The 21,899-nt window shown below is 38.6% G+C and overlaps 1 protein-coding gene across 3 annotated transcripts in view; it reads left to right on the forward strand.

Moving 5' to 3' along the window:
- USP24 (ubiquitin specific peptidase 24) overlaps positions 1 to 21,899 on the forward strand; it is a 119,076-nt gene that overhangs the window by 43,996 nt on the left and 53,181 nt on the right. For all 3 annotated transcript variants that reach the window (XM_050961937.1, XM_050961935.1, XM_050961936.1), the window contains exons 13-30: positions 5,875 to 5,982; positions 6,468 to 6,563; positions 6,660 to 6,821; positions 8,598 to 8,705; positions 9,374 to 9,523; positions 10,180 to 10,311; positions 11,041 to 11,152; positions 11,415 to 11,491; positions 12,491 to 12,631; positions 12,795 to 12,848; positions 13,364 to 13,479; positions 17,470 to 17,536; positions 17,741 to 17,851; positions 18,245 to 18,343; positions 18,421 to 18,591; positions 19,093 to 19,178; positions 19,338 to 19,431; positions 20,881 to 21,036. In XM_050961937.1, the coding sequence (XP_050817894.1) occupies positions 5,875 to 5,982; positions 6,468 to 6,563; positions 6,660 to 6,821; positions 8,598 to 8,705; positions 9,374 to 9,523; positions 10,180 to 10,311; positions 11,041 to 11,152; positions 11,415 to 11,491; positions 12,491 to 12,631; positions 12,795 to 12,848; positions 13,364 to 13,479; positions 17,470 to 17,536; positions 17,741 to 17,851; positions 18,245 to 18,343; positions 18,421 to 18,591; positions 19,093 to 19,178; positions 19,338 to 19,431; positions 20,881 to 21,036 (2,040 nt within the window). The remainder of the gene's footprint in view (positions 1 to 5,874; positions 5,983 to 6,467; positions 6,564 to 6,659; positions 6,822 to 8,597; positions 8,706 to 9,373; positions 9,524 to 10,179; positions 10,312 to 11,040; positions 11,153 to 11,414; positions 11,492 to 12,490; positions 12,632 to 12,794; positions 12,849 to 13,363; positions 13,480 to 17,469; positions 17,537 to 17,740; positions 17,852 to 18,244; positions 18,344 to 18,420; positions 18,592 to 19,092; positions 19,179 to 19,337; positions 19,432 to 20,880; positions 21,037 to 21,899) is intronic.

The following is a 21,899-nucleotide window of genomic DNA, read 5'->3' on the forward strand; positions in this document are numbered from 1 at the left end:
CGTTGAGAATTTGAAAGTAGAAGGAAGCTTGGGTGAAAGTAATCATGAAATCCTAGAGTTTGCAATTCTAAGAAAGGGTAGAAGGGAGTACAGCAAAATAGAGACAATGGATTTCAGGAAGGCGGATTTTGGTAAGCTCAGAGAGCTGATAAGTAAGGTCCCATGGGAATCAAGACTGAGGGGAAAAACAACTGAGGAGAGTTGGCAGTTTTTCAAAGGGACGCTATTAAGGGCCCAAAAGCAAGCTATTCCAGTGGGTAGGAAAGATAGAAAATGTGGCAAAAGACCACCTTGGCTTAACCACGAGATCTTGCGTGACCTACAAAATAAAAAGGAGTCATATAAAAAATGGAAACTAGGTCAGATTACAAAGGATGAATATAGGCAAACAACACAGGAATGCAGAGGCAAGATTAGAAAGGCAAAGGCACAAAATGAGCTCAAACTAGCTATGGGAATAAAGGGAAACAAGAAGACTTTTTTTATCAATACATTAGAAGCAAGAGGAAGACCAAGGATAGGGTAGGCCCACTGCTCAGTGAGGAGGGAGAAACAGTAACAGGAAACTTGGAAATGGCAGAGATGCTTAATGACTTCTTTGTTTCGGTTTTCACTGAGAAGTCTGAAGGAATGTCTAACATAGTGAATGCTTATGGGAAGGGGGTAGGTTTAGAAGATAAAGTTAAAAAAAGCAAGTTAAAAATCACTTAGAAAAGTTAGATGCCTGCAAGTCACCAGGGCCTGATGAAATGCATCCTAGAATACTCAAGGAGTTAATAGAGGAGGTATCTGAGCCTCTAGCTATTATCTTTGGAAAGTCGTGGGAGACGGGGGAGATTCCAGAAGACTGGAAGGGGGCAAATATAGTGCCCGTCTATACAAAGGGAAAACAACCCAGGAAACTACAGACTAGTTAGTTTAACTTCTGTGCCAGGGAAGATAATGGAGCAAGTAATTAAAGAAATCATCTGCAAACACTTGGAAGGTGGTAAGGTGATAGGGAATAGCCAGCATGGATTTGTAAACAACAAATCGTGTCAAACCAATCTGATAGCTTTCTTTGATAGGATAACGAGTCTTGTGGATAAGGGAGAAGCGGTGGATGTGGTATACCTAGACTTTAGTAAGGCATTTGATATGGTCTCGCATGATATCCTTATCGATAAACTAGGCAAATACAATTGAGATGGGGCTACTATAAGGTGGGTGCATAACTGGCTGGATAACCGTACTCAGAGAGTAGTTATTAATGGCTCCCATTCCTGCTGGAAAGGTATAACAAGTGGGGTTCCGCAGGGGTCTGTTTTGGGACCGGCTCTGTTCAATATCTTCATCAATGACTTAGATGTTGGCATAGAAAGTACGCTTATTAAGTTTGCAGACGATACCAAACTGGGAGGGATTGCAACTGCTTTGGAGGACAGGGATAAAATTCAAAATGATCTGGACAAATTGGAGAAGTGGTCTGAGGTAAACCGGATGAAGTTCAATAAAGACAAATGCAAAGTGCTCCACTTAGGAAGGAACAATCAGTTTCACACATACAGAATGGGAAGAGACTGTCTAGGAAGGAGTATGGCAGAAAGAGATCTAGAGGTCATAGTGGACCACAAGCTAAATATGAGTCAACAGTGTGATACTGTTGCAAAAAAAGCAAACGTGATTCTGGGATGCATTAACAGGTGTGTTGTAAACAAGACACGAGAAGTCATTCTTCCGCTTTACTCTGTGCTGGTTAGGCCTCAACTGGAGTATTGTGTCCAGTTCTGGGCACCGCATTTCAAGAAAGATGTGGAGAAATTGGAGAGGGTCCGGAGAAGAGCAACAAGAATGATTAAAGGTCTTGAGAACATGACCTGTGAAGGAAGGCTGAAAGAATTGGGTTTATTTAGTTTGGAAAAGAGAAGACTGAGAGGGGACACGATAGCAGTTTTCAGGTATTTAAAAGGGTGTCGTCAGGAGGAGGGAGAAAACTTGTTCACCTTAGCCTCTAATGACAGAACAAGAAGCAATGGGCTTAAACTGCAGCAAGGGAGATTTAGGTTGGACATTAGGAAAAAGTTCCTAACTGTCAGTGTAGTTAAACACTGGAATAAATTGCCTAGGGAGGTTGTGGAATCTCCATCTCTGGAGATATTTAAGAGTAGGTTAGATAAATGTCTATCAAGGATGGTCTAGACAGTATTTGGTCCTGCCATGAGGGCAGGGGACTGGACTCGATGACCGCTCGGTCCCTTCCAGTCCTAGAGTCTATGAAAAAACATTGATTTTAAAATAAGAGATGAAACATTATATTAGCCTCTGACCATACTTTAGTGTGTTAATTTTCTTGGATGAAGGTATGAATCTGAATCCAACTCTCTATCTGACTTTGAATAGAGGGAGCTCAAATTCTATTAATTGCCTCGTAACGTTTTCTACTCTATTACATATGTACTATTGACAACAATCTGTTAGTCTTATTATACACTCACATTAATCAATGTGTAGAAAGTGATTCTCAAATGCTTAATGCAAACTGCTGATTGAAAGGTCTATCCTCAACCAAAACTGCTTGGTCTGAAATTTAACGTGCCAGTGCAAAGTTGTAGTCGACACAGAAACAATTTAGCCTTTATATTTTGTTCTAAATAGTTATGTAAGCTTTTTGGACACCTTGTATAAATCTACAGTAGAGTTGGGGATAATAGCAAGTCTCTTTTGCTCAGTGAAGCTGTGACATTGACATGACTCATCTTGCACTTATTCTGAGCTCAACTGTAATATTTTGTCTTCCTGCTGGCCTGTTTGTGACGTGGGTTTTGTATTGAGGCTTTGTATCACTTCCTCCTGAAAAGAGTCTAAATATGATGGTGGGGGTATTGAGTATGTAAATAGAGTACCCTGAACGTAAAAACTGTGTAATGTTGGTGGAAGACTTAGATTTTAACTAGACTTTGGGTTGGGAACAGGCATATTTAAGGGAGACCCTACTCTCATACCTGAAGACGTCGCATCCAGAAAATTTTCCTCCCTATGCATCACCCTCCTGTATTTCAAAAAGTTCTATTTTGTATGCCAAGGCCTTTCTAGGTAGGCTATGTATGTTACTTTTTTAAAAAATTAATAGTGCATCAAGACCATCAATCTTATTCAGAGAACAACAATTATTCTAAGAAACAGTGTAGTATTCTTAGTAAGAAACAAGACTGATTTATGAAGGCCACAAGGAACAGAAGAATATAAATTTCCTATTTAACAAACAAGTTCTGTTCAAAATTCCCAGTGTGTAATGTAAAGAAGTTGTTGATAGCTTGGCTGGTCAATGCACTACAGTATATTCAGATTAGTGTTATGTTATTGGTCTGTTTTCACATCCTGTACAGATGGTATTGATGTGAAGTTTCCTAGGCTTTTTTTAATGGTAGCTGCTGACACAGCACATCGCCTCAGATGTGGACAAGTCAACGCAGCATTTTAAAGATGCTGCACACATGAAACAGCTGATTTTTCCCCCTGCATCCCACCCCTCATTTCCTTCAAGACTGAGTGTGTCATCTCTGCCTGAAGAGTAACATTTCTGTACACTACTGAACTTGAAGACTCTTGGAGCTTGCATAGAAGGCACTCCAACTATTTGCATTTTGTTTTTAATAGGAAAATCTTAACTGGGCTTCCCCCACTTCTTGCTTTGGATTAATTAATCTGCTGTGCAGTGGTACATTCAGTATTGATGGGTTATTTACTTCGTAAAATCGTAATACAAAGGTTTTTTTTTTTTTATGATTCAGTATAACTACTGTTTCGCTGCAGTCAAATAGGACACTTTATTTGAATGATTTTCATGTCATTGTCCAGATCTCAGGAAGATCTCTGACTCTCAAAAGATTGTCCCTTCTACCTCACCTGCCTTGTCTCTCTCATTCAACTTGATATTTGATTTCCTCAGATATAAACCCTATCTTCTGAATGCAGGAACTTCCTCATTTTGCCTTCTGGGATGCACCCATATTCTGGCCCAAATCTCCTCTTTCCTATTTTACTTTATTTTTAGGGCGAAGCATAGCTTAGTGGTTAGAACACTACAGACTAGCATGAGTTTTGGTTTCTGTACCTAGCTCTGCCACTAACTTGCTTTGATCTTGGACAAGTTGCTCATATCTGTGCTTGTTTCTCAGTGTGCCCTGGGGTGTGTACATTGTAAATGGAGAGGGTGGTATACACCAAGAAGCAAGGGTGCGCGTGGTACAGTTTAGCAATGGGCCTCATTTGGTGTCATGCTCATGTTTTTTATTACTTCATGGTCATTTGGGAGGATGACTAGAGTGTATAGGACACCTGGAAGAAGCATGATGTTGAGGAAGGGATGGAAGCATAGTAAACCTAGTTAGGGTGGGTTTCAGGTCTAGAGAGATGCAGAAAGATGCACAGAGAAGAGGACAACAGGGAGTGATTAAATGTGTTCTGGGAGGCATAAAAAAAATTTGATTGCCCCCCGCAGCTGGTGTAGAGTGAAGGTTTAGGCTCCACTTTTTCATGCAGCATCAAACCAGGATGACACCACGCAGTTTAGGTTTATCAGGGTTACGTTTTTGGAGCTGGGATCCCCAAGCCAAATTTCAAATTAACAGCACTCTGTTCTCATAATGGTAGAAACCTACAGGTCACTGAGTTCAATTTTCATTTTTTTCCCCCAATCTTGTGAAAGCTTCCCATGCTCATTCTGTGTTCCCATGTAATGCGATGAAAAGTTCCAGTACAGGAGTCGCAGATACTGCCACCATTGTAATCAATGGAAGTGCTTTAGCTGCAACACCCCCACTGTAAATGGGACTGAGCAGTTGACAAGATATTTTCTGAGAGAACCCTTGATTCTGGATTTTACTACTTCCACTCCTGTATCCCCCAGAGCCTGGATCTGGTAACTTTCTGGTCACTGTGCAAAGCCCACTTCATCTGTCAAGCACTCACTGGGTTGTATAGATTGATGACTGGGGTGGGAGAAGTGTTTATGGAAAGCTGCTTATTTATATTGCTGGTGAGTGTTTGAAGGCTATGTGAGATTCAAGGATTGTGATGATTTTCCTCATGAGGGAATCCCAGTGGCTTCAGTGAGGCTTTCTAGAGGTGCAGGAATCAGGGCCTTAATGTTCATAAGCAGAAAAAACATTTCTATATATGCGCATAACTTCCATGAATAGCTTTGGAAAATGGATGTATGTATGGAGAAAAGAGGAAAGATCTGTCATTGCTGTGTGCAGTAGTGCCAGACAACTGCAGATAGCATCAATACCTTCCTGCTTAAATGTTAAAAGTATTTCCATATGTAATTTTAGACTGAACATCTTGACAAGCAGTAAACTGACAGCTGTACATTCAGCAGACTGATGGATATTGTGGTTCCTCGTTCTGCTTCTATGGGTTCCACCATCCTACCTTAATTGACGCAATCAAAAGTCTGTAATGGTGGCCACTAGGATGTGGAAATCCTGCAAACACCAGTGTTGCCACAGCTTTTCCTATTTCTTAAAATGGTTAAACACTGAAATAGAAAATACTTCTGAAAGAGTGAGCAGTTAATTTAAGGTCAGTTACTCCTGCCCTACGGTATCTGCCCAGAATATTTTCAATTAACATAGCACTTTTCTCACAAATATGAACTGTTTATTTTTGGACAGTATTTCAACCACCTTTGGGGGTTTGGTAGATTGAGAGTACTGTCCTGTCTTGTTTTTAGAATGATTCTCTAAATTATTCTCTTTCCATGAGATGTATCAATACTCATTTATAGTCATTGTTGCTCAGATATCTGAAGGATTTTACATGTGCACAGTCTTGATTTTCTCCTCCTTGCAAAGAACCAGTTGTTGTCTCATTTCCTCCCCTCTTATTTAGTCAGGACAATCATCCACTGTGATTGAAAACATACATACTATTATTGCTGCAGCTGCTGTGAAATTCAGCTCCGATCAACTTAATCATCTGTTTGTTCTTATTCAGAAGGTAAATCTTTATCTGAATTTAAATTTCTTACTAAAACAGGAATGTTAATATATTTGAGCATCTAGTCTACAAGTAACATTTCTAAATACTATTTTTTTTAAAACCTATAATATGATTTTGAGAAGATTAAAATATTTATTTTAAATAACTCAGCTCCCGTTGTGCTGTTGATTTTAATCTTTTAACTCAGGTTTTAACCATGTTATGTGTTCTTACTGCTAAAGTATATTCAGGCAAAGATTTCATTATTGCCTCTAGCCACTTGTGATAAATTTTTGGAAGTGTTTGGTGAATTAGATCACCTATTAACAAAACTGAGTTCACATCTAGTGAAGCTGGCAGTGGCACATGTTGAAACCGTGTCCCTTTATTAATTGGTGATATCACAGTAAAACAGGCCATAGATGGAATCAATTAATTTGAAACTTTGCATTTTTATTGCATATTTGCTGCTGTAATAGAAATTCTGTGTCTTTGTCCTGCAGAGCTGGGAGACTGAGAGTGACAGAGTGCGACAAAAACTGTTGAGCCTGATAGGACGCATTGGTCGGGAAGCACGCATTGAGACAACCACCGGAAAGGCATGAGAAATAAAATCCTCCATTGTTAAGATAAAGAACGAATTGCATCTCTTTTGTAATTATTAGTGTCCCTGACCATTTATGCTGTTCTTGAAGGTCCTAGAGGTGCTTTGGGAACTGGCTCATCTTCCAACGTTACCCTGTGGTCTAATTCAGCAGGCCTTGGAGGAACATCTGACAATTCTTAGTGATGCTTATGCAGTGAAGGAAGCAATCAAAAGGAGCTACATCATCAAATGCATAGAAGATATTAAAAGGGTTCGTTTCTCTGTAGAATTACATTTTTTCCCCAAAATGGTATATTCTCTAAAGAGTGGCTTGGGCAGTATCGACACTTCTTTCAAATTACATGGAATTGGACACTTGTTGCCTCTGTAAGCTTGTACCTTGGCAGAATCTGAGAGGGGGAGATTTTATGTGAGCCAACTTGTTTACCGTGAGACTCCTAGTGAGTCTCTTGCCTTGTTTTAAACAATTGAAAGAGAAAATCATGTTTTCTGATTTATCTGTTAGACGAGTCGCAAAATGTCTTTTATTTAAAGAAACAGGCATGAAAAATGTCTTCTGGCATAAGAACCCATTTTGCTGCTGAATTTGCTCAGATGTCTCCTGGGCAGCAGCATGTTTTTGAGGGGAGAGGGCTTTGACCATGTGAAATTCATGGCACATAGCTTAAAGGATTTCCCATTCTATTTGCAGATGTGCCCATATAATAAATGATCTTTCTATAGGCCTGCAAGAATGCACCTGTCCTTGTTCCGTAGTCCAAGATGTGCCATTATAAAGGAAACGGATTGTTACTTCGGTTGCCCTCTCTTGTGCTAAACTAAACTTAAACTAGCCTTTCTGTTTTTCCAACATCATCCAAGAGTTGGGGTTTGGGTTTCTTGTTTTGTTTTGTGGTTTGTTTTTGTTTTGTTTTTGGGTTTTTTTGTTTTTTTTTTGGTAGAACAGATATTCCTTAGGTGCCAAGGTACCTTGCATTCTTGCTTTTTCTCTAAAAATCAGAAATGCAGATCTCAAGCTGTCTGCACTACGGGGAATGTTTGTTTGAAATCCAGACTATTCTGTATCTGTTGTTCACTTCTCTTTCCTGTTCTTGCTAGAAACGCCTCCAATTTATTCCAAGGCATCCTTCTGTAACAGTTTTTTTTCTTACTGCTCCCTGTTGCAGTGCCTCCATCTAAGGCTTTGATAGTATATAGTTTTAAGCTAGTTTTACAAATGCAATATTTACCTATCTACCCCCACCATAAACAAGGAGAAATTAAAACAACATTTGAGAGAATATTTTCAGCACTGTCAAAGGTATGGATAGGTCTTCAGTGTAGCTTTCTTTCTGACATGAACAGGCAGCTGAGAATGTAGCATTGATTGTTAGCATCTAATCTAGAATCAAGATGCTTCTTTCCCAAACAGAATTTGGTGTGCCAGCTTCTAATGTCAGACTTTATTGAAAATAACGCCCCCCCCCACCCCACCCCAAGGGTTCAGTCCTACAAAGTGCTGAATGCTTCTGACAGAGGTACTCAGCACCTTGCAGGATCAAACTTTAAGTTCTCTTGCAAAACTGAGTTTAAATATCTTATCAGAGGGCTCCTCGTGACCCTAAAATGTCTCATTGAGATAACTGCTGATTCCCCCTTGGCTCTGAATCCCTTGGTGGTATTTTAAATAATTTTTAAGTTCTGTTTTGCCTGACTCCTCTCACCGCCTCCCCAACTTGGTCTTTCATTGAGTAGCTGTATTTGGTTACATTTGCCCTCTAAACCTTGGTTTGCGTCTCCATCTTACTTGCAGTCAGCTAGCCATCTCCTTCCTCAGCTATCTGATGTAATTGTGAAAGCTGAAACAGACCGTCAGTGAAGAGAAACCAAGGACTAGTGACTGCAGATTTATGAAAGAAAATTATTATCCTGAAGCTGGGGAATGGATGATGATAAATTAGATTTCTAGGATTCTCTTACAAGAAACAATTATAGTATTGTTGAGCATGTACATGTGTGTAATTATTTTAACTTCTGTTATTACTAGTCATCCCAACATCATAATCCCCAATTTGTTTGGGTGGTACCAGCTTTACGTCAGCTCCATGAAATCACACGTTCGTTTATTAAACAAACGTACCAAAAGCAAGATAAGGTAAGGCACTTGCTAAAATATTTTTGAAAGCAAAGTTACATCCATCAAACTTCAGCTCTTATAACAAAGTTTAAGTTAAAAATATGGTATTAATTTAAGGCACTATTTGAATTGAGAAGTTTAATGTATTGGTAGTATCTTAACAGTATAATTTTACAATGGTAATTCCTCAATACTCTGTGTTGTCCATTATATGTGGATAAGCTTATCTCTTCTGACATATCTGAATTGGCTCATGTTATCTTTGTGCCATTGCTAACCATACGTGAACCTGATTGACAAATTTAAGGGAAGAGGTTGTTTTTGTTGCCTTTTGACTGAAATAATAAAATCAGTTATGACCTTTCGAAAATAGAAATGGCTCCAGTCTACTACCAAGTTGTGCTTTGCGTTATGCCAGCTTTGAGTGGAAATGTTTGGCTTTGCATGTAGTGCTGTGCAGTGCTACATAGTCAGATGCTGAAAGCAGTTGCTGTGCAGGATGCTTTGTAAATGGGAGAGATGAAGGTGAACCTTCAGGACTCCTTTGTGACAGTTTTGATAGTGCTGAAAAACCCCACCGTTCTCATTAAAAAAAAAAAAAAATCCCATTAAAAATGCAAAACCTCTAAGTGTACCCGTTGTGGTGCTTCATTTCTTACACTGTCTTTCTCGATGTTTCTGCCAAGAGCATTATTCAAGATTTGAAGAAAAATTTTGAAATAGTGAAACTGGTGACAGGAAGCCTAATAGCATGTCATCGATTGGCTGCATCTGTAGCAGGTCCTGGTGGACTAGTTGGAACAACATTAGTGGATGGCCGATACACTTACCGGGAGGTACTGCTTTCTAATGTTAGTTACTAGAAATTGTCAGATGAACCATGTTACAAATCACCCCAAAAAAACCATGGTCAGCTGAAACACAGACGGCTAGACAATGTAAAATATCGGACACTTAATGTACACTGTATCTATATATGCTGCATTTCCTCCCTCCAAAATTACACTGTTTTCTAATATATTGAGCTTTATTACTTAACTATTAAATTAAATGGTGGGGTAGCCTCTCTATATTAAAACCTATGGCATATTTTAAATGGCTGAATTTGGTACCGACTACTTAAAGCCAAAAATATTTTTCTATTAGTATATGGATTCATATATCCACAGAGCACTCGCAGCACAATGTATTGCACCTTAGATCTCCTTTTTATGCCAAGTGGTGGCTCAGGCTAGTTACTATTACGGCGATCGAGAGCAACCCGAGTGTTTTCAGAAAAGATGCCTGAAATGAGGTCTTTTGTTTAAAACAGTGAAAATTAGAAATCATAATTGCAGGCCCTGCTCTGTCCACATGGAGTTCATTGCAGGATCAGTCAGTTTTTGGTTCTTCACACTTGGCAAAATGTATAAAAAAGAACAAAATGTTGTATTTCTAATTTTAAGTTCTCTTTTGGAAAGGTGACACTCAGTTTTTGTTGTTCTCTTTTCAGTACTTAGAGGCGCATTTAAAATTTCTGGCATTTTTTCTGCAAGAAGCCACCCTCTATTTGGGTTGGAATCGTGCCAGGGAAATCTGGGAATGTCTTGTGACGGGTCAAGATGTTTGTGAGTTAGATCGAGAGGTAAGAAACCCAAGAGATCAACATCTGGAGACGGGAAAGGAATTTAATAGCTCATGACTGGAATGCATGTATAGAAAATAAATTGTTTATAATGTTTCTCTCATTCAGTGTCTTCAAATGCCTTACAAAGCACTAATGTATTCGATCCCGTTAGTGCAAGGACGGTGTAGGCAAATGGAGCAGCTATTATGTGTTTAACTATAAATGGCATAGTGCCTTGAACATTAAGACCTGTTTTGTTGAAAGGGAATGTTGATCAGGAGACTAGATGAAAGTTATCTGCTCTTTGAGCTGTAACTTCCATCTGAACAGCCAGGGATGTCATAAATGAAGAACCTTCACTTAATGTTTTATGCAATAGATGGCATTAGTAATAATGCCTGATACCCTAATGCAGCACTGCAGGCTTGTGTAATATGTAAGAACCTGAGTCTTGGTGTGGAATCTGAACCTTCTGCTCCAGAAGAAAGTCTATTACTATCTGAGTTATGCTGATACATAATACATAGTAATGCTGTGTGCAACAGCAGTGAGCTTCAGATGATTACAGACTACTGAATGTTTTGACTATCTTGCCTTTTCAAGACAAATCTTTTATCTAAGCTTTTTATGCACTCATCACTATAGTATCTAAAGTAATTTGAAAAAGCAGTGTTGATGTACTAAAAAACATTGTCTGATCTTCAAAATATGGACCATATACACTTATACACCTGTACTCATTCACAGATGTGCTTTGAGTGGTTTACAAAAGGACAACATGATCTGGAGAGTGACATACAACAGCAGCTTTTCAAAGAGAAAATTCTCAAACTGGAGTCATATGAAATTACTATGAATGGTATGAAAATGTTTTTGGTCACCAGGTCATAGGAGTAAATATATACCCAAGTATTAGATAGTTGCTTTCTAATAAAACATTAAACTTCATTTTTAAAGCTCTTCATAGATCTAAAAAACTAACACAATAAGAGGTCTTTTTCCATGATTCTAAGTTTTTAATTGCTATTAAAAGTATCCTTTATTCTTGTGTATTTAATGTCCTGTTTTAATAAAAACAGGAATTTATTCTAAATAAAATCTTTCATGATTTTTACATACAGGTTTTAGTTTATTTAAGACATTCTTTGAGAATGTGAATCTATGTGATCATCGACTAAAACGACAAGGAACTCAGTTGGTAAGTGTTTTGCAGTTTCATTCCTAAGAACGGCACATGAGATCTGGGGAACAGGTCCTTATTTTAAAAAGTCAGCCAGCCATTTGATATGGTCATATTTGTACTAAAATACCTCAGGTCCTTTTAGTATTTTCATTACAAATTCTTGCTTTTTACCTTGAGAAATTAAGGGTGGGATTTTCATGAATGCTGAAAGTTGATGTAAAAGATTTTGCGTTGGAACGCAATAATGTCATGAAACTTGAAAGACCAATCCCAGTTTTCCTTTTCATTGTTAATGAGCAAATGAAATTCTAGTGTGTGTAACTTGTTTCGCTGATGCCTAAAGAAAAAGCCTATTGTATGTTTAGTTATTTGTGTACCTATTTAGAAGAGAGATGTTTAGTAAATTTAAATAGTAATTAAGTTGTAATTATTTTTAACTTTGGTATGATCTTGCACTGCTTTTTGAAATAAAATTATATGGCAAAAAATAAGTTTCAGTATACATCTGGATCTGCTTATTGTCAGGGACTGTTAATTTACCTCAGACTTACCTATGGTGCTCATGGACCTGTTGTGAAGTACGTTACCCCACTTGATGTGCCACTTGATGAGCATTTTAGCCTATGATTTGTTGCTCTTTTGACTTATCTGTGTGAAATAAATTACGTTTTGTATGATTGTTGAACTCTTAAAATTATCTTTGAATTCGTCATTATTCCATTGCTTGGTGAACTGTTTTCTGTAGAAGTCGTCATTTGTCTACATGTAGACAAAGTGGGTTAGACTTTAAAATTTCCACTGATTTATGTAGATTTGAAATTTATATAAATTTAGTTCATATTGTATAAACATTTTTGTAGAGTTGACAACACACTGAAAAATACAGCTTCTAAGACTTTAGCCAAAAGTTACTTTTCCAGCAGATATAAAACAAACATGATTTTATGATTATACCTGCTTATAACATGTAACAAAGTCAAATTGTATTTTACTAATGTATTTTCTTTTGAACAGAATGTAGAAAAACTGGAGCTAATAGGGATGGATTTTATTTGGAAAATAGCAATGGAATCACCTGATGAAGAAATTGCTAATGAGGCCATTCAGTTGATCATAAATTACAGCTATATTAATCTAAATCCTAGATTGAAAAAGGTAAGTATAGTCTGTTACCAAGAAAGATATTCGACCAATACGAAGAGGTCTAATACTCTGGAAGTTGTGAGATATATTACGTTTAATTAAACTTCTTGTTGCCCATTTTATTCTCATGAAATTATTTTTAAAGTGCTAATATACCTGTCCTTCATACCTTCAGGATTCAGTGTCGCTGCACAAGAAATTCATTGCTGATTGTTATACAAGATTAGAGGTAAGTGGTAGACATAAATTTGTTCATGTTCCTAGAGCCTTTTCTGTCTTCAGTGTTGTTTTACTTGCAGAATTGAAGCTGTTACAAAAAACTTGCTTTTCAAAAACTAGAGAATGCAATCCTATGCTCTTTCCCAAAATATTGCTAATCTTAAATTGAAGGTTTATAGAGGAGAATTCACAAGCTTCTGCATTTTAGCTGAAGATGTTTGAACTTCAAATCACAGTGCAAACGGTATATTATGTGGAGACTAGACTATTGAATTATGGTAAAGATGCTTGTTAAATTATTTTGAACTCGAAAATCAACTTTATTGAGGACTTAAGATTTTTCTCCTCTGTGACGCTATTTCTGCAATGTAATGGATGTAGAAAACCACAGAATGTAGTTAAATTTTATAATCTTTCCTATTGCCTAACTAGGAAGCGCTCTAATAGTTTTCATATAATTTCATCACTCCAGAATAAGTAATACAGTATAAATGCTGTTTTACATTGGTGCATCTTAAATTCTAGGCAGCCAGTTCAGCACTTGGTGGTCCGACATTAACACATGCTGTTACAAGAGCTACAAAAATGCTTACAGCAACTGCTATGCCTACTGTTGCAACATCAGTACAGTCACCCTACAGGTAAGTCTATGTTTGAGGATAAACGTAATAAATGTCTAACTCAGCACTTAAATTCATGTGGGAAGCATCTTGACAAGAATGGGCATATGAGGAGAGTAAATGCCCCTGTTGAATACAGCCTCACGTTTTATATTCCAAATCTTTCTACATCATAAAATCAATATATATTTATTTTTTCAGGAATACAAGGTAATTGTAGGCTGGGCTTACTGATGATCTCCTGCTTTGAATTTCTGGTAAATCATTGAGACACAGTCATCAGTGATGGAATATTAATCTTCTCCTCTTTATAGCTCTTTATATCTCCTCATACAAAACAGGTTGCTCAGTTGTAGTGCTTCCTTTCCCTACTGAGCATACGAAGGCAGGGAGCTGAGAACATTGAAGGACATCAGTAGGGAGAGAACGTAGAAGGGAGGAGAATATTTCTGTACAGACTTAACTGATCAGAATCTAGTAATTACGGAAATGTAAGTTTTGAGTCTTAAGGTAGTCCATCTCAAAGGATCACCACCATCAGAGTTCTTGTGGACAAAAAATCTCTTAGGTTTTAAATGCCACAGCTGTGTGTTTGTAGAGAATGGTCGTTATTTTCACTATCCATCTCCTTCTCTAAACAGAAGTGTACTATTCACAGATTCATAGACTCTAGGACTGGAAGGGACCTCGAGAGGTCATCAAGTCCAGTCCCCTGCCGTCATGGCAGGACCAAATACTGTCTAGACCATCCCTGATAGACATTTATCTAACCTACTCTTAAATATCTCCAGAGATGGAGATTCCACAACCTCCCTAGGCAATTTATTCCAGTGTTTAACTACCCTGACAGTTAGGAACTTTTTCCTAATGTTCAACCTAAATCTCCCTTGCTGCAGTTTAAGCCCATTGCTTCTTGTTCTGTCATTAGAGGCTAAGGTGAACAAGTTTTCTCCCTCCTCCTGATGACACCCTTTTAGATACCTGAAAACTGCTATCATGTCCCCTCTCAGTCTTCTCTTTTCCAAACTAAATAAACCCAATTCTTTCAGCCTTCCTTCACAGGTCATGTTCTCAAGACCTTTAATCATTCTTGTTGCTCTTCTCCGGACCCTCTCCAATTTCTCCACATCTTTCTTGAAATGCGGTGCCCAGAACTGGACACAGTACTCCAGTTGAGGCCTAACCAGCACAGAGTAAAGCGGAAGAATGACTTCTCGTGTCTTGTTTACAACACACCTGTTAATGCATCCCAGAATCACGTTTGCTTTTTTTGCAACAGTATCACGCTGTTGACTCATATTTAGCTTGTAGTCCACTATGAGCCCTAGATCTCTTTCTGCCATTCGCCTTCCTAGACAGTCTCTTCCCATTCTGTGTATGTGAAACTGATTGTTCCTTCCTAAGAGGAGTACTTTGCATTTGTCTTTATTGAACTTCATCCGGTTTACCTCAGACCATTTCTCCAATTTGTCCAGATCATTTTGAATTTTATCCCTGTCCTCCAAAGCAGTTGTAATCCCTCCCAGTTTTGTATCGTCTGCAAACTTAATAAGCGTACTTTCTATGCCAACATCTAAGTCATTGATGAAGATATTGAACAGAGCCGGTCCCAAAACAGACCCCTGCGGAACCCCACTTGTTATACCTTTCCAGCAGGATTGGGAGCCATTAATAACTACTCTGAGTACGGTTATCCAGCCAGTTATGCACCCACCTTATAGTAGCCCCATCTCAATTGTATTTGCCTAGCTTGTCAATAAGGCTATCATGCGAGACCATATCAAATGCCTTACTAAAGTCTAGGTATACCACATCCACCGCTTCTCCCTTATCCACAAGACTCATTATCCTATCAAAGAAAGCTATCAGATTGGTTTGACACGACTTGTTCTTTACAAATCCATGCTGGCTATTCCCTATCACCTTACCACCTTCCAAGTGTTTGCAGATGATTTCTTTAATTACTTGCTCCATTATCTTCCCTGGCACAGAGGTTAAACTAACTGGTCTGTAGTTTCCTGGGTTGTTTTTATTTCCCTTTTTATAGATGGGCACTATATTTGCCCTTTTCCAGTCTTCTGGAATCTCTCCCGTCTCCCGTGACTTTCCAAAGATAATAACTAGAGGCTCAGATACCTCCTCTATTAACTCCTTGAGTATTCTAGGATGCATTTCATCAGGCCCTGGTGACTTGCAGGTATCTAACTTTTCTAAGTGATTTTTAACTTGCTCTTTTTTTATTTTATCTTCTAAACCTACCCCCTTCCCATAAGCATTCACTATGTCAGACATTCCTTCAGACTTCTCAGTGAAAACCGAAACAAAGAAGTCATTAAGCATCTCTGCCATTTCCAAGTTTCCTGTTACTGTTTCTCCCTCCTCACTGAGCAGTGGGCCTACCCTATCCTTGGTCTTCCTCTTGCTTCTAATGTATTGATAAAAAGTCTTCTTGTTTCCCTTTATTCCCATAGCTAGTTTGAGCTCATTTTGTGCCTTTGCCTTTCTAATCTTGCCTCTGCATTCCTGTGTTGTTTGCCTATATTCATCCTTTGTAATCTGACCTAGTTTCCATTTTTTATATGACTCCTTTTTATTTTGTAGGTCACGCAAGATCTCGTGGTTAAGCCAAGGTGGTCTTTTGCCACATTTTCTATCTTTCCTACCCATCGGAATAGCTTGCTTTTGGGCCCTTAATAGTGTCCCTTTGAAAAACTGCCAACTCTCCTCAGTTGTTTTTCCCCTCAGTCTTGATTCCCATGGGACCTTACTTATCAGCTCTCTGAGCTTACCAGAATCCGCCTTCCTGAAATCCATTGTCTCTATTTTGCTGTACTCCCTTCTACCCTTTCTTAGAATTGCAAACTCTAGGATTTCATGATTACTTTCACCCAAGCTTTCTTCTATTTTCAAATTCTCAACGAGTTCCTCCCTATTTGTTAAAATCAAGTCTAGAACAGCTTCCCCCCAGTAGCTTTCTCAACCTTCTGAAATAAAAAGTTGTCTGCAATGCAGTCCAGGAACTTATTGGTTAGTCTGTGCCCCGCCGTGTTATTTTCCCAGCATGTATCTGGATAGTTGAAGTCCCCCATCACCACCAAATCTTGGGCTTTGGATGATTTTGTTAGTTGTTTAATAAAAGCCTCATCCACCTCTTCCACCTGGTTAGGTGGCCTGTAGTAGACTCCTAGCACGACATCACCCTTGTTTTTTACCCCTTTTATCTTAACCCAGTGCCTATTGGGCACTATGCCAAAGTTTGCTTACAACAATCTTTAGGTGTTTGCATTAATGACCACAAATAAGAACAGCAGCTCTCTATGTGAACTAAGCCCCTGTGTTTAGAAGGGGGAGTGGCCACTGTGTAGCAAGTTCTGTTCTTAATTGGAACTTTTTTTGAAGAAGCATAAGCAAGTCAACATCATGGAATAATATTTGCAAACTTAACTTTGTGTCTTTCTTTTTAGTGGAATGAGTTCCTTTTCTTTTAATATTTGTAATATTTCTGTCTCTAGGTGTAAGTTTACAGCCACTCGCACAGTAGCTTTTCATATTTACTTTAAAAGGTATTTGCTTTCAGAAGAGATTTTTTTAAACAATCTCAGTATAAGGAATTAAACTGAAAGTCTAAATGCATAAGTCCTCGAAACTACAGAGATTATTGCTGCTCAAGAGCCATCAGATCTATGGAGTAGGAGATATTGGGGGAGGGAGTTTGACTGACTGTCATCCTTGAGAGCAGTGACGTATTATGTGTTTAGTACCTGGGCACAGGAATGGGCCCTTTAGACATGCACAATGTATGTCCCCAGACCTAGTATGACACAGGAAGTGCAATTCAAGACTTGCACTCTGCTTTGCCAATGTGCCTCAATCTAGCTACACTACCTCAAAGAGTGAGAGTTGTATTTAGTCTCTACTAAATTCAGTCCTTGCCTTCGGCTGTTGTCTTTTGTGATTGAACTGAAACCACTCACCTTATACTTTTTAAAAATTTTTGGATACAATCTTTAGGTCAACTAAACTTGTCATAATTGAGAGACTGCTCCTTCTGGCAGAACGCTATGTGATAACTATAGAGGTAAGAGATTTTCTTGTTACTTAACATTCATGTCCTTTCTCGTAACTAGACAAAAATTTAGATGCTAACTCAATATTTTTAACAATACCGTGAGCTGTTCAGGCCCATGTACTGTAGAATGAGTTACTACTAATACTGTGAAAATGTTTTTGTTCTTCCAGAATTGTTTACACTGTCTTATTTTGTTTTTTCCCCTTTCTGTAGGACTTTTACTCTGTTCCTCGTACTATCCTACCTCATGGTGCTTCTTTCCATGGACATCTTTTAACACTTAATGTTACATACGAGTCTACCAAAGATACCTTCACTATAGAAGTATGTTTACCCAAGTTACATGTGTCATGCCATATTGATCTTATTTGTGAAAACATAGTATTCACTAACCGCGTCATGTTGCATGGATGACGTGAAGGACAAGCAGAGAAGTGTAATGGGCACAGCTAGCTTGAAAGCCACATTTTTCTAAAAGCTTTGTGTTTGCACCTAAAGTTACAATAACAGAAAGGCTTGTGGAAAGAAAATATTTTCTTGCAGCACTTGGTATAGTCACTTTCACTCTTCCCCTGTATAGTTAGTCTCCCTGGCTGAAAAGACCTTTATTAATATAAATAGAGGAGCTGAAAAACCCTTAATGTTAACAGAACACTTAAAAAATCAGGCCCCACTGTTTAAACAGCTTCCACCAAATGATCTCATTTTATTTTACAGGCTCATAGCAATGAAACTGTAGGAAGTGTCAGGTGGAAAATAGCAAAGCTTCTAAATTCTCCTGTGGACAATATACAGATATTTGCAAATGAAAATCTGGTACGTGAATTACCTTTTATCTTGTGAGTTTGCATCGTTCCTTTCACCAGAACTAAGCGTTAAATACTTTGTTGCAGCTAACGGTAAATAAAGATCAGAAGCTACTCCACCAACTGGGTTTCTCTGAAGAACATGTACTTACAGTAAAAACGTCAGGAAGTGGAACCCCCTCGGGGAGCTCTGTCGATTCCTCAACCAGCTCCAGCAACAGTAGTGGTGTCTTTAGTTCATCTTATGTGATGGAACAGGTACAGTATAGTAGTCTGAAATCTGCTTTTACAGTGCACCCTTTCACAAGCACGTCACAATTGGGGTGAAGTGGCAGAGTAAGATAATGCTGTAGTCCTTCACTTCCAGATTTGGTTTCAAATTCTGCTAAATATCAGAATTGAAAATGGGAGAGTTTGGTTTGCATTTGTTTGTATTACAAAATCAACACACAGTGCAAGACTCGTCTCAGGTGATTTAGGATTGGAACCAGTGAAGCTCAGGTGTGTTAAATTAAAAATTTGAGAGTGGGTCAAGCTAACTGTACCATTCTGCCATTGCTCTCCAATTCACAATTAATAGTTGACCTAGAGACCATCTGTTGTCTGATATAGATGTAATGCTGCACAATGACATGCAGATATGAGAGATACATGTTGGGGGGGGGGGTATTGGAATTCAAATTGTGTCTTTGTCTAGACAGTAGCTGAAACATCCCTGGGGGGGGAAAACTTTTGTAATTGTGTCTGTTTAATCCTTAGGAGAAATCCCTCCCTGGAGTAGTGATGGCTCTCGTGTGTAATGTTTTTGACATGCTTTACCAGCTTGCTAACCTAGAGGAGCCAAGGTAAACAAGCTGAATAGTTATTAAACAGTGGAGAAATACTGTTACTGAAAGTCCAAATAAGACATCATTAAAAATTGTTACCAATTTACGTGGACTCTTGTCCAATATGAAGCTGAGTGAATCCTATCTTATGTGAAATAATTGCTTTGAACTTTCCAGGATAACTTTGCGTGTACGGAAGCTTCTGCTGTTGATTCCTACTGACCCAGCTATTCAGGAAGCACTTGATCAACTAGATTCCCTAGGAAGAAAGGTATGGATTAATCCCATATTAAACTCCTGTCTTTGTAGGGCTAAAAAGAGGCATTTAACAGGGATTTTGTAATACTGTGTGTGATGGGTTGTATCACAGAAACCCCCTTGGGAGCTGCCACCCGATGTGCCAAGACTACTTCTATCCCTGCCAGCTCAGGACCCCAGCACCCTGTCTTGCTGAGGGAGACACTCCTGTCTGCTCCAACAAAGACCCAGGGTCTGAATTACCTGCCCCAAAGCTTCAGGTTTACCTGAAAGCAGCTCACAGAAGTGTGCTTGTCTTTAACACTCAGATGCCCAACTCCCAGTAGGGTCTAAAACCAAATAAATCCATTTTACTCTGTATAAAGCTTATGCAGGGTAAACTCATAAATTGTTCACCCTCTATAACACTGATAGAGAGATGCACGGCTGTTTGCTCCCCCCAGGTATTAATACATACTCTGGGTCAATTAATAAGTAAAAAAGTGATTTTATTAAATACAGAAAGTAGGATTTAAGTGGTTCCAAGTAGTAACAGACAGAACAAATTAAGTCACCAAGCAAAATAAAAAAAATGTGCAAATCTGTCTTATCAAACTGAATATAAATAATGTCACCCTTAGAGATGCTTCAGTCAGTTTTTTCCTCAGACTGGACACCTTCCAGGCCTGGGCACAATTCTTTCCCCTGATACAGCTCTTGTTCCAGCTCAGGTGGTAGCTAGAGGATTCTTCATGATGGTTCCTCTCTCCTCTTTGTTCTGTTCCACCCATTTGTATGTCTTTTGCATAAGGCAGGAATCCTTTGTCCCTCTTTTTGGGTTTCCACCCTCTCCTTCTCAATGGAAAGACACCAGGTTAAAGATGGATTCCAGTTCAGGTGACATGATCACATGTCACTGCACGACTTCATTGCCCACTTGCCAGCACACAGGTATACAGGAAGACTTACAGGTAAAACACCTCCATCTGCAGACAATTGTCCTGGTTAATGGGAGTCATCAAGATTCCAAACCACCATTAATGGCCCACACTTTGCATAATTACAATAGGCCCTCAGTTATATTTCATATTTCTAGTTTCAGATACAAGAGTGGTATATTTATACAAATAGGATGTTCACACTCAGTAGATAATAAGCTTTGTAATGATACATTACAAGAGACGTTTTGCATGAAGTATATTCCAGTTACATTATATTCACTCATCAGATTTTTATAAAATCATATAGACTGCAACGTCACACTGTGTTGGGTGTTCATTTGTGAAGTTTTCAAGTTATGTAAAACTTTTTAGTGATAAAGCAGAATAATATTGTCTCAAGGTTTTTAATGCTTTGTTTCTAGGTGGCTGGGAGGGCGGAGAAGGGTTGTTACTGGGACTATACAAGATGCAGTTCCAAGGCCTACTTCTCCTTAAGCAGTATTCTAAAAGTGCAGTTTTATATCTGTGCTTATTCCCCTCAGAAAACACTGCTGTCAGAATCGAGTTCTCAGTCTTCGAAATCACCATCCTTGTCTTCAAAGCATCAACACCAGCCCAGTGCTAGTTCGATATTGGAAAGTCTCTTTAGATCTTTTGCTCCTGGCATGTCCACCTTTAGAGTGCTCTACAATTTAGAGGTAAGAAACCGTTTTGTCAACATGTGCCTCAGTTTTCTAACATTGCATTTAAAGCAATGGATACAGTTTGTGAAGTCCTGCTAAAAATATTGTCAACTGCTAAAAATATCAGCTAAACTACATCTACCTCTATCTAACACTGTCCTCGGGAGCCAAAAAAATCTTACTGCGTTATAGGTGAATCTGCGTTATATCGAACTTGCTTTGATCCACCGGAGTGCGCGGCCGCGCCCCTCCCAGAGCACTGCTTTACTGTGTGTAATACCCAAATTCGTGTTATATCAGGTTGCATTACATCGAGGTAGAGGTGTATGATTAATCTGTTGCACAAAACAAGTGATGTAGAGCAGAACATTACATGATCATGTAGTAGGTTCAAAAGAGCTTGGAGCATGAAATATGAAGCTTCGCCTTAAGGTTTCATTACGAACCCAGGCCCCTCTCATCATTGTAATTGTAAGATGGCTTTTAAATGTGCTAGTAAGCAGTACATACAACTTTGTAATTTATCTGTATTTTTCTGTCTGCTATCATAGAAAGCTTTAGCTATTGGTTTAAGTCTTTGGCTGGATCTGCAAAGGTTCTAAACGCATGCATCTCTGTTAAAAGTGAATGGGAGCCACGGGTGCTCAACATCTCTGAAAATCAAGCCAAATTTAATTTGGATTGTTTGGATTACAAAATAAGCTCTCCAGTAAAATAAGCCACTGTCAGATGTCACTGAAGATGTGAAGGGAGCTGACAAAGCAAAACATTAACTGCTTTTTAAGAAGAAATATGCCAAGGCCCACTATTAGGGTCCCGAAGGGGCCTTTTTAGGAGATGCAATTAGTGTGGTGTACTGTATTTCTGAATCTCCAAAT

This window comes from Gopherus flavomarginatus, chromosome 7, assembly GCF_025201925.1.
Source record: "Gopherus flavomarginatus isolate rGopFla2 chromosome 7, rGopFla2.mat.asm, whole genome shotgun sequence".
In the NCBI taxonomy this organism is placed as follows: domain Eukaryota; kingdom Metazoa; phylum Chordata; order Testudines; family Testudinidae; genus Gopherus; species Gopherus flavomarginatus.